This window comes from Dipodomys ordii, unplaced genomic scaffold (assembly GCF_000151885.1).
Source record: "Dipodomys ordii isolate 6190 unplaced genomic scaffold, Dord_2.0 Scaffold11, whole genome shotgun sequence".
NCBI lineage: Eukaryota > Metazoa > Chordata > Mammalia > Rodentia > Heteromyidae > Dipodomys > Dipodomys ordii.
In genome coordinates this window covers 3,554,305-3,567,269 of record NW_012267227.1, presented here as the reverse complement: position 1 = coordinate 3,567,269, position 12,965 = coordinate 3,554,305, and the positions used below count along the sequence as shown (strand labels likewise).

Sequence of the window (12,965 nt, the reverse complement as noted above, 5' to 3'; positions counted from 1 at the left end):
GTAATTTCAGACTGACCTTTCCTCCTGACTTTACATGTATTCTTTATCCCTCTATTTCTCACACCCTATAACTTACTTTCTCCTTGCTTGAAAATGAAACAAAAAAGCAATCTTTGGGGCTGGGAAGGTGGCTCAGTGGTAGAGCACTTGCCTTGCATGCATGAGGCTGTGGGTTCGATTCCTCAGCACCACATAAGCAAAAAGATAAAAAGCCGGAAGTGGCGCTCAAGTGGTAGAACACCAGCCTTGAGCTGAAGAGCTGAGGGACAGTGCTCAGGCCCAGAGTTCAGGCCCCACTACCGGACCCCCCCCCCAAAAAAAAGCAATCTTTAAAATGAAAAGTATGCTACTGAACAAATGGAACATTTATAAGCAAAGAAACTACATGTATATAAGTTTAGATTTATGTGAATCATGTTGAAAATATAGAAAACCTCTTCTAGAAACTTTAAAAACAGAAACCTGGGCCATTTGATCATCTTCTACACCAGTTTCACAAGCTGGAAGCACAGCTTCAAGGACGTGAAGTGCAAGGAGTCTGGTTCTTAAGTTACCAACTAGAGGAATACCTTGAGAGGAAAGAGAGACATTTTCTTATCAATATGACATATTTTCAAAGTTGAAATAAACTCTTTGTTAAAATCTCTGAGGCTGCTGAGCATTTATGAGTGGAATAAACTCATTACAAACCATTACCACATGATATCTGGACCTATCTTACAGCCACTAATGCACATATTCATGTTTATAATGCAGTTAATATAATAACTACCAGTACCAGATACTGTACGATGCATCTCACATGTGGTAATCCTTCCTGTTAATCCTCAGAGTGTGAGTTATAACTCCATTTAACTAAGAGGAAACTAAGGTTTAGAGAATTTAATAATTTGGCCAAAGCCACACAACTCAGTAAAAGCAGAACTTAAATAGGTCTGTGAATCTCTAAAGTTAATGCTTATTTATACTCTCATTGGCTCTCCCTTGTTGGTTCCTTGTTAGGGTTAAAGGGGAATAAACAGCTTATACTTTTCCAAAGTCAGCAAACAGAAAACAGATGGGTTAAAAACAATTTAAAAAATAAAATAAAACAAAGTCAAATGACATATATACCTGAAGAACATTTCTAAGATGCTATATTTAGAAACATACACACACATATAAATAAATATATATATATGTATTCCTTTTACACATATAACTAATAAAACCAGATACAAATAAGTGAGTTTTCTTTTTAAGAACTTAATATGAAGTAAGCCTCACTTTAAGTTATACTAGAAAGGAATACTGTTAAAGTATATAGACAATGTAAATATATACAATAATCCATGACATGGAACATTATATAACATTTTTTGTTCATATTTAGAACACATTGGGGGATGATAAAAAAGTTCTTGAAATGTATAGTGATAAAAATATGCATTGTGATTATACAATGTTAAATTTATGTTAAAAGAGTAGGTAAGGACTGCCAGTACTCTATATAAAACAATCCAGACTTTCAGACAAAAAACCAGGAATTAAGCTTTTTTTTCTGTCGGTCGTGGGGCTTGAACTCAGGGCCTGGGCACTGTCCCTCAGCTCTTCAGCTCAAGGCGAGAGCGCTCTACCACTTGAGCTACAGCGCCACTTCCGGTTTTCTGGTGGTTTATTGGAGATAGGAGTCTCACGGTCTCTCCTGCCCGGGCTGGCTTTGAACCGCGATCCTCAGATCTCATGCTCCTGAGTAGCTAGGATTATAGGCGTGAGCCACCAATGCCTGGCTAGGAATTAAGCTTATTATATAGAGCTTTCATAGGTATTATATAATCAGATATCATAATGAAGGCAATTGAAATCCCATAATAATAAGTGAGAATGGACAAATGTAGATCTGCATCTTCACAATCCAAGAAATGAGGCAGAATTATGAATTACCATATTAAATAGAAATTCTCCACTTCATTTTAGAATACATTATTTGAACAAATAAGTTCACATTTTCTAGATGAAATTCACAACCCTCTCCAGTGATACTTCTTAGTGGTACCAGGGCTTGAACTCATGACCTTGTGCTTTTGCTTGGCTTTCTTGCTCATGCCTGATGCTTTTTATCACTTAAGCCATAGTATCAGGCCAGTATTTTACTGGTTTATTGGAGATGAAGTCTCGTCCTTTTCTATTCAGGATGACTCTGAACCATGATCCTCCAAGTCTGTTTCCTAAGTAGCTAGGGTAACAGGTATGAGGCCACCAGCACCTGGCACCAGTGCCACTTTCTATTGTTGTCTATCAATCTCCCAATTTTTATCCCTGAAATTGGAGTTTTCAATAGGAAAAGTTTTTAGGAAACAAAAAAGAAAAGCAATGAAAAAGATCAAGTGCCTAATGGTCAAGTGTAGCATTATTTAACAAAACACATGTGAGATAAAAAAAAAAACATAAAACAAAGGCTGGGAATGTGGCTTAGTGGTAGAGTGGCTTCCTAGCATACATGAAGCCCTGGGTTTGATTCCTCTGTACCACATGAACAGAAAAAGCTGGAAATGGCACTGTGGCTCAAGTGGTAGAGTGCTAGCCTTGAGCAAAAGAAGCTCAGGGACAGTGCGCAGGCCCTGAGTTTTGCCCTAGGACTGGAATAAGCAATCAAACAATAAAAACAATTTTAAAAAATAAAACAAAGTCAAATGACATAGATACCTGAAGAACACTTCTGAGATGCTATATTTAGAAGCACCTCTGTCCACTTTGGGGAAGCCATTTTTGATTGGATGGCTTTTGAAGATACAACTCTACGAAGAAAAACTAAAAAATCCCCTAGATGGAGTTCTGCTGCATGTTGTTTCCTGAGGGCAGCTGAAGAGTAAAGAGACAAGTTTAAATTATAACCAAAATTCAACAAGAATCATCTTCCCTGAGTTTACAATTGTACTCTGGTAGCACAAAGCTAATTCACAATCTAGGTTTTCAGTAAACTAGTCATAGTTGAAAATTTTAGCAGAACAGGAAATTAATACAAATGAAATCTCCTTCATGTGTCCGTACATAAGACTAAGCATGTTAGAAAGTTTATTTGTTATTTTGGGGAGGGGGGGGAGGTATTGTTATGTTTTTTTTTTTTTTTTTTTTGCCAGCACTGGGCTTGAACTCAATTCAGGGCCTAGGTGCTGTCCCGGAGCTTTTTTTTTGGTCGGTCGCGGGGCTTGAACTCTGGGCTTGGGCGCTGTCCCTGCGCTCTTCAGCTCAAGGTGAGCACTCTACCGCTTGAGCCACGGTGCCACTTCTGGTTTTCTAGTGGTTTATTGGAGATAAGAGTCTCACGGACTTTCCTGCCCGGGCTGGCTCTGAACCACGATCCTTAGATCTCAGCCTCCTGGGTAGCTAGGATTACAGGCGTGAGCCACTGGCGCCCGGCTTGTCCCTAAGCCTTATATGCTTTATATATATGCTTTCTAAGGTTAGAGATTATAATGGTTAACTGGAGATAAGAGTCTCACAGGACTTTTCTGCCTGGGCTGGCTTTGAATCGTGATCCTCAGATCTCTGCCTTCTGAGAAGCTAGGATTACAGACATGAGCCACCATCGCCCTGTATTTTATCCATTTTTTAAACCCTCATTCTAGAAAGTAGTAGTTCCTTATTCCCATCTAATATTCTACTAAAGTTTTGAGAAGACCCGTGAACCCACTAAAATTGTACAAGGTGTATATCTGAATGTATTTAACTAAAATGAACATTATTAATTACACCTAGCCTCCCAAAGCCATTAAGTATTTTCTCCTTTATTAAAAAAGGGTTTTTCTCACATTCTATGAAGAAACTTATCAGTCCTACAACCTGTAATACTAATATGATTTTTCAACACTCCATTACTAATACTAACTGAGCTTTCACTATATTGCAGACACCGTTCTCCCTGCTTTACAGGTTTTACTTCAATATCACTACCATCTTCAGAGGTTGATTCTATAATTATCTTCTCTCCCTCTATCCATACCCCTAATCCAGAAAGGGCCTTAAGGGCTCCCAGAGGTGTTATGGTAATGATACATAGGAGGTTCACAATATTTTTTGAATATATGACCAATTTTAGGCCTCTATTCTCTTAATTATATAAAAGATGTATAGGGGCTGGGAAGTTGGTTCAGTGGTAGAGTGCTTGCCTTGCATGCCTGAGGCCCTGGGTTCAATTCCTCAGCACCACATAAGCAAAAAGAAAAAAGCCGGAAGTGGCGCTGTGACTCAAGTGGTAGAGCGCTAGCCTTGAGCTGAAAGAGCTGAGGGACAGTGCCCAGACCCAGAGTTCAGGCTGGCCCCACGACCGGACCCCTCCCACCCCCCCCCAAAAAAAAAAGATGTATATAGTAGCTCAACTGTTCAGGGAATGAGTTCTACTAAAAACATAGTCCTTATGAAGCTACAAGAAAATTATATATCAGTAACTAAAAATTATAATGGCTAAATATAATAAAAATTTGGTTAGTCACTAGAGAACAGAATAGCCTAAGAAGTTGAGCTCTTCTAGTTATATCTCAGTTCCCAAATATCAAAACAATTTGGAGAGTGTTCTTGACCATATATATGGTATATATATGCATGCAATAGAGGGAAGCCAGGAGGATGCAGAATAAGTGGGAAACAGAACAACATACAACAAAGGGGCTCATCAGCTGCACTGGACATAGAAGAAAAAGAACTAAGCAACCCAAAGACAGCGATGGGAAAGGAGGAATGAGAGGGAAAGAGGGAACAGCCTACACTAAGCAAAAGGAAAGAAATGTAAACATCACCTGGATGTGGAAGAAATAATTGGATTGTCAAAGCTCATTTAATTCACAAACTTTATAGACCATAATAATGACAATTTGCTTTGTGAAGGTTAAAATGTGTTTGTGACTTTAACTAAGTATCACTATTCCATAATACTGTGAAATATGTGAAATTTATGTAATCACCTAATTTCAATTAAAAAAAAAGTGAGAAAAGGGATGGGTTAGGAGAGATGGGTGACAATGTGGTCAGGCACCTTGTATTCATATACTGTTTTGTAGAATGGGAACTTCTTTGTACAACTACTTAAAAATATTTGGAGAGAATAGGGGCATTGTAAGTGAAGAAGTAAAAATCTTCCATGTTTCATAATAACAAGCTACAGTTTTATATGCATACAATGAGGACTCAATATGCTTATAAGTAATGATAGAGAAAAAAAGACTGATACCTCTGAAATCTTTCTTCTCAGTTTCTCCATTGGAGTCAACTTTTTTTCCTTCTTCACCCTCTTCTCCTTCCCCTTCCCCAAAAGAGGCCATAAGTAGTACACCAGTTTGAGACAACAAATTCTTCAACTGACTACAGAGTAGATCCAACAAGGATTGAACTACCTTGGGGCTTAGTTTATCAGCGTAGGTCCTACAGGGAAAAAAGGTATATGAACACAGAAGTGCAAACATTTGGATAAGATAGAAAAACTAGTCCCCAGACAATTCTACCAAGATCTTTATCATACGTACCCTGTAGTGATGGCTAGAATCTGGAGCAACCTTGTACTGGCCACTTTCAAAGCTGTGCTAAGCTGGGAAACACCTGTCTTTGGCAACAACTGCAGGGGCTGTCCCAACATGGTGTCTGTGCCACACAATTGTGACAATACATTTAGCAAGCCAGTGGAAACTGCCAAGGAAACATCCACTGGTTGATAATGAACACTCAGGGCAAAAACTGTAACCAAAAGGAGACGTTGCTGGGCTTCTAAAAAAATAAAAGAAAGTAATGGGTGAGAATCTTCTTTGAAGTAAACACCTACCAAATAAGTTTTCAAAACATCAATCATAATATTGAATACTAATCTGTTTTCAAATATTTGTTCTTTATCTGTCAGTTGGTCTACTAATATTAAACATAAAATTTAGAATATTACCTACCTAAACCTCAGGCCCAAGTGTATCCTGCATCTTACATTCACTGGGACAGTTACTTACCAATGTGATGCTTATTTGCTTGCAGGGCTCTCTCCAAGGTAGCAGACAACTGTTGATAAATCTTATGCACAGCTACCTGGATTTCAATCTGAATATTTCTCTTAGCTGCTCTGATCCCATCCTAAATCACACAGAAATATTTTTTTTTAATTTAGCAGCAAGATTTTTTTATTTCAGCTAAAGAAAGTAATAACAGTTTATCATTCATCTATGCACTGGGCCCTATAGTAGGTTTTTTTTTTTTTTTTTTTGGGTCCGGTCGTGGGGCCTGAACTCTGGGCCTGGGCGCTGTCCCTCAGCTCTTCAGCTCAAGGCTAGTGCTCTACCACTTGAGCCACAGCGCCACTTCCGGCTTTTTTCTTTTTGCTTATGTGGTGCTGAGGAATTGAACCCAGGGCCTCGAGCATGCAAGGCAAGCGCTCTACCACTGAGCCACCTTCCCAGCCCCCCTATAGTAGTTTTTAAATTATTACATGAAGTAAAAAAACACAAATGATAGATTTATAATAAATCCAGCTTAAATTGCTTGAAAATTCTTTGTTCTGTATAACCTTCTTTCTCAAAATAATACAGAAGACATATAGACTTTAAAAAAAGAAATTAAATGGGGAGGGGGGAGGATGGAGGCTACAATGCTTGATAAGAAATGTACTCATTATCTTGCCCATGTAATTGTAACCCCTCTGTACAGTATTTTCACAATAAAAATAAAATAAATAAATAAATAAATAAATAAAAATTAATTAACTAAAAAAAAGAGAAAAAAATTAAAGCCAGGCGCCGGTGGCTTAAACCTGTAATCCTAGCTACTCAGGAGGCTGAGATCTGAGGATCACGGTTCAAAGGCAGCCCCGACAGTAAAGTCTGTGAAACTCTTTATCTCCAATACACCACCAGAAAACTGGAAGTGGCGCTGTAGCTCAAGTGGTAGAGCTCTAGCCTTGAGCTGAAGAGCTGAGGGACAGCCCTCAGGCCCAGAGTTCAAGCCCCAGGACCCACAAAAAATAAAAATTCATTAATTCATTAGTTTAAAAAGGGATTAGAGAAACTAGGCAAAATATCAAATTTAAAATGTAAACTCTTGAAATCTGTCTTCCCAAATCTAAACCTTATTTTAACTCAGATTGAGCCCTAGTCCATCTAGCTGAGGATTAATAAAATGAGACAACAAAAAAATCTAAAAGCAAAATAGTACTAAGACTCACCTAATCCCAGCTGTATTTAGAAAACCTGACCAATGAGAAATCTTAAAAAGTAATTCTAAAGTCTTTATATTTTTAAACCTCAGTCATGATTGCCACAAAATTTCACATTACTATTAAAGATAGTTAAGATCTGAATATATTACAAGATGTCACCTACCTGATAGTGATGCAATCGGCCACTCTCCCCTTTGGCTCCTGTATGTCCAACAGTGCCTAAACCAAAACACCCTGCTAGAAACTGCAGTCTTACAGATGTGAGCAGTGTGGATGACTGAAAGCCTGAACTAGACCGGCTTCCTGCCAGTGAGATGCTACTTTTTTCCTCCATCCCAGACAACAGGACAAGGATCTGGTGAAGTGCCTCTAAACGAAGCTTGGGGGGAGGGGAGGGAAGGAAACACAACATTTTAGAGTCTGTTTTTGAACTCAGATATATAAGAATTATATATGCCACTTAGACAATGTATTATTTAACACAAAGAAAATTGTGACATTTCTTAGTAACCTATTCTTTACGATACATACTACTAAAAAAAACCCAAAGTATCTTAAAATTGTTTAACACACTTTAATATAAAAGAACCTGCAGAGTATAATGGGAAGAGTAATAGGCCTGAGTGTCAGTCTGAAGTGTGCTTGAGTTTAAACCCAGGGCTTTGCATGTTAAGCACTTGAAGCTACATGTGTACTGCCAACCTAAACTTCTAGTTCCATTTGAATGTTGGAGACTGGCAATAAGGCCAACTGTTTTACGTCCTGAGTGACCTTGGTAAAAATCACTGAACTTCTTTGAGCCCTAGTTTCTTCAAGTGCAACCATTTCTATGGGGTCCTAGCCTAAACTATAGATTTAGTCTAAATTGAACAAATGGGTCAAAAATAGGAGCTCTGAGGAAAAATCCTTACATTGTCCAAAAAGAAATGTACTCTTTACCTGACTTATACAACATAACCCCTCTGAACATCACCTTTATAATAACAATTAAAAATATTTTAATAAAGATTTTTTTTAAAAAAATGAGTATTTGGTAGAGTGAAAATAAAGTATCATGCTGGTTTAGTTAAGAAGCTGATGCCAAAAGCTTAAGGCGATAAAAGGCAGGAAGAGTAGAAAAAGGGAAAGTTTTTCCTAGAATTATATACTCAGTGGTTCAGTTTAAGTTTCCAGAGTCTCATGAGAAGTAAATCTCAAAGACTTACTTACTTCTGCCCTTAACTGCTGCTGTTCCATTGCAATGATGGACGCCTGTGGACTGGTAGACATGCTTTCCTCGGGCTCTTTAAAACCTGGGGCATTTCCCACATCTCCACTCACAAAGCTTACAACATTTTCAATCAATGTGTGAACTCCCAAAGACTTGGTAAGGTCAAAATCAGATTCAAAGGAGTAAGAGGAATTGTACAACCAGTCTCTGCTTTGTTTCAGGCGTGCCCAAGAGTCACTCAGGAATTCCAATTGACTATGAATAGGACCTATACACAAATAGAACAAACATGCATCAATGGTAATCCAGTAGAATATACATTCTCAAACCAGATGAGGCCTGAGAGCAGCTACCATACCAATTGGTGAAAAATGTTTGAATACATGCATGCATTACGTGAATCTGAGCAAAATGCTTTGATTAAAAACAAACAAAAACAAAAAAAAACAAAAAAACTAGAGCAATGTAAGAAAATAAAGGGAAAAGCCCTGTGGATGTACCAGTGTTTCTGGAAGCGCTTTAGCAACACACTGCCACAAGAAAAAGAAAGGCAGAAGCTGCTCTCAAAATGCTTAACTTAAAAGGCTATGCATTACTAAATCAATTCTCACTTATGAGCAAAAAGGAACTAGGCACTTAGGACACTGCAGATAAGATTTATTCAAAACAGGATTTTATCTAACTTAACATTATCATTGCAAAGGTAAGTCAAGACCACACAAAATGCCTACATATCTGCAATGAAACATTAAATGAATATAGAAGGGCAAGTAAACTTACACAAAAAGAAGACAAACATTACTCTTTGGTATCATTGTGTCATATGCGTATTTACTGCACATGGTGAAACTGTCATTTAGAGGAAAGCAAAGTTCCATAAACAAGAATATGGAGATTTACTGTAAAATGTCAAATTATCATTGGCTAAACAGAATATCATTGGATTTGCCAATGAGCATTTTTAAACTAAAATCCTTATGCTAAACATCCTGCTTTAGTACAAGAGCAAATGTTCAAATTGTATGCCAAAATTAGCCTTAAACAAATATATGTATATGTCCAAGTCCTGCACACTTTGGTCTTTAAATAATTTCAGGCATGTAAGTTTGATTAGTCATAGTCTTGGGTCATGTTATAGTCTCATCATTGGTCCACACATGGCCCACGTTTGTATTTAAATATTTACCATAATACTTGTGAACACACTAACTAGAAAACTGATAATAACATCTACCTATGTATTTGTTTCTCCATGTCATCTTTTCTTAGCTCTTCCTACCTAAGGTTTTATTATCCTAAAGTCTAGGTTTATTGTTGATTTTAGCTCCTTTTTTTTTTAAACTAATGTTGGATTTTTCTCTTATTTGTACTCTTCAGACAAATAATGTTTAGTTCTGGCCATTTTTTTACTTTCTAAAAGATGTATCATCATCGGGGCTGGGAAGGTGGCTCAGTGGTAGAGCGCTTGCCTTGCATGCATGAGGCCCTGGGTTCGATTCCTCAGCACCACATAAGCAAAAAAGAAAAAAGCCGGAAGTGGCGCTGTGGCTCAAGCGGTAGAGCGCTAGCCTTGAGCTGAAGAGCTGAGGGACAGTGCCCAGGCCCAGAGTTCAGGCCCCACAACTGAACCAAAAAAATAAAAACAATAAAAGATGTATCATTTTATGCAATCATTTTGAACATACTCTTTGCATTCAATCTAATATTGCTTATACTCATTCAAATTACTATATGTAACAAAGGTTTATTTGTCTGACTGATATATACAAAACTGACTGAATATACAAAACTTCCCTATTAGGAATATATCATAAGATGCCCAACAAAACATACGCAAAATCTTTTCTATCTGGTAAAGTTTGGAAAGATGAGTACATAATGCTCACAGAGAAAAAAAAAGATGTAACAGAATAATGAGTATATAACCTTATTTTTAATTTCTCCATTGATGTAAATTAAATCTTAGTACTCTGAAATTAGACATGTCTAATATTAGACAAGGAAATAATGTTATGAATTAACTATTATAAAATACTAACAAAATAATTTAACGTGGTGAAGAATATGGTGAAACTCCTATATTTTACGAAGAATTAAGATTAAAAAATGTTTAACTTCAGTCTTACTGAATACGAAATTAACTATCACCTAAAAGTTTTTCATATAAGAAGAGCAAAAGTACAAAAAAGTCACAGATGCATTATGCATTAAATTTAAAAATTAATAATTAATAAATAATTTAAAAATAAAACAAAGGATACTAAAACAAATAATTCTAATTTTTTTGGGGGGGGTCCGGTCGTGGGGCCTGAACTCTGGGCCTGGCCTCTGTCCCTCAGCTCTTCAGCTCAAGGCTAGCACACTACCACTTGAGCCACAGTGCCACTTCTGGCTTTTTTTCTTTTTGTTTATACGGTGCTGAGGAATCGAACCCAGGGCCTCATGCATTCAAGGCAAGCACTCCACCACTGAGCCACCTTCCCAGCCCCATAATTCTAATTTTTTATTGCCTTAAGCAGCCCAAACCCAGAAGCTATATTTATAGCCTTAACTTACGAATGAGTTTCTGGTTTTATTCATTGAGCTTGTTTCATTCAATAATAAAATTTCAGAAAAAAGCCTATTTTCTTTCCCAATTAATACAAATCACTTGTTGTTGTTGGGTTCTTTTGGTGATACTGGAGAGGGGTTGTACTCAGGGTCTCATGCTTACAAAGCAGGTGCTCTACCACTTGAGTCACACTTTCAATCCTGTTCCTTTGATTTTTATTTGAATAAAGTCTGATTTTTGCCTGGACTGGCCTGGAATATGATCCTCCTTATTTAAGCTGCTCATCTAGCTGAGATGACAGATACATACCACTACACTCAGCTTTTTATTGGTTAAGAAGGGATCATATGAAATTATTGTTTGCCTAATCTGGCCTTGAATTTTGATCATATTTCAACTTCCTGAATAGCTAGGATTTTAGGCATGAGTCACAACATTTTATGTCACTTTTGAAGACAAACATCAACTATGCAATGTCTAATATTAGAACCACAGAAGTAAAGGTAACCTGAAAGAGTATCTACTTCAATTTTCAACTAGAAAACACAAGTTCAAACAAATAAATTTATCAGATTAATAGCACTGTAATTCCTTAATTTTATGGGAAATAGTTTTATAAATTGTTACTAACTCAAAAATTATTGATCCATAGAAATTGTAAGTGCTTGGTTACATAAAAGTTCACTTTAATCATCAATTCACTGAGAGTAAATTGCCTTCACAAATACAAAAATAATCTATGGGCTAACTGGTCAGGTCCCAAACTAAGTTCTCTCTGAAACTTAAAGCAGCAAGCAGCAAACTTTTCTGTAAAGGGTCAGATATTGAATATTTTAGGATTTGGGACCATATGATCTCTGTCATAACAATCCATTTGTATTGTTACAGTGTGAAAGCAGTCCCAAGTAATACATAAACAAATGAGTATGGCTGTATTCCTCACTCACAAAAGCAGACGGAAGGCCAACTCTCAGCCTTCTAGTTAGAGTTTGCTAACCTTTAAGTTAAAAGATGAAAACTGTTAGGTGAATAACTCAAACAAAAATTCATATGAATAAAGTATAAGAACAAGAAAAGTACCATATAAACGCATTTTATAAAAACATTCAGATAAATAAAACAATTTTCACCAAAATAGTCTGACAACAAAAATACCTTAAAACACATAAACTTAAATGTATGGAAATGGAAGATATAAAAGAATTTTAATCTTTGAAAAAACCATAATGATCTAGAAACTGTAGTTCTATATCGTTTTAGTTAATATGGAAAATATAATATCTGAAAAGGATATCAAAATCTTCTACACAGCAAATGAAACTAAGCCCAATTCTTAATATTAATTCATTCACCTACTATATTAAAAATATAGTCTGACATTTTTACATTGTTTACTTGTCCTTGTAATTTTGGTTCTTAGATGAAGTTTTCAAAATGAACATGGCAGAGCTGCAATACATACTTTATAAACTATAAAATATGTAGGCAAGCTAAAAGGGGAAAAAAATTAAACATGCCATCGTGTACTTGCTTGAAGCTCTTCTTTTTTCTGGGGCTCAACTGGCCAAAAAGGAGTAAATACACTACCACACGAGAATCAGAAGACAAAAGGAGAAATTTGATACAGGAGACGACAACATTTACATTTGTTCTTCTCTATAAAATCTAATTTGAAATGCATAATAAAATAGCATTTCACCCATACATACCATGAAACACACAAACTGAGAAATGTTTCTAGTATTATTTTAGCAATAAAACCCTAATACATTTAAAGGCCTTAAAAGGAGATCAAAGCATACTTGATTAATAGTATTTAACTAAAATTCTTAAATTTTTTGATATTGTACCATTTTTCACTACAACAGCTTCAGCATAAAATATGAAAAATAAAATCAAGTATCCATAAAAATGTTTGCCTTTCTGTGAAAAAATCAGCTAGGTTCTGCACAACTATAGCAAATCTTTTAAATACTTATCCAAATATCAAATGCCAACATACTCTGACAGGTTTTGTCAAGATTTTTTTTTTTTTTTTT

The 12,965-nt window shown here is 36.4% G+C and overlaps 1 protein-coding gene across 1 annotated transcript in view; it reads right to left on the bottom strand.

The window, feature by feature from the left end:
- The window catches only part of Herc1 (HECT and RLD domain containing E3 ubiquitin protein ligase family member 1), a 176,802-nt gene that overhangs the window by 78,902 nt on the left and 84,935 nt on the right, over window positions 1-12,965 (bottom strand). Inside the window, exons 26-32 of the mRNA XM_013009926.1 lie at window positions 8,375-8,643; window positions 7,329-7,544; window positions 5,967-6,087; window positions 5,499-5,736; window positions 5,207-5,397; window positions 2,686-2,841; window positions 463-569 (exon numbers count right to left, since the gene is read on the bottom strand). Coding sequence (XP_012865380.1) covers window positions 463-569; window positions 2,686-2,841; window positions 5,207-5,397; window positions 5,499-5,736; window positions 5,967-6,087; window positions 7,329-7,544; window positions 8,375-8,643 — 1,298 coding nt within the window. The remainder of the gene's footprint in view (window positions 1-462; window positions 570-2,685; window positions 2,842-5,206; window positions 5,398-5,498; window positions 5,737-5,966; window positions 6,088-7,328; window positions 7,545-8,374; window positions 8,644-12,965) is intronic.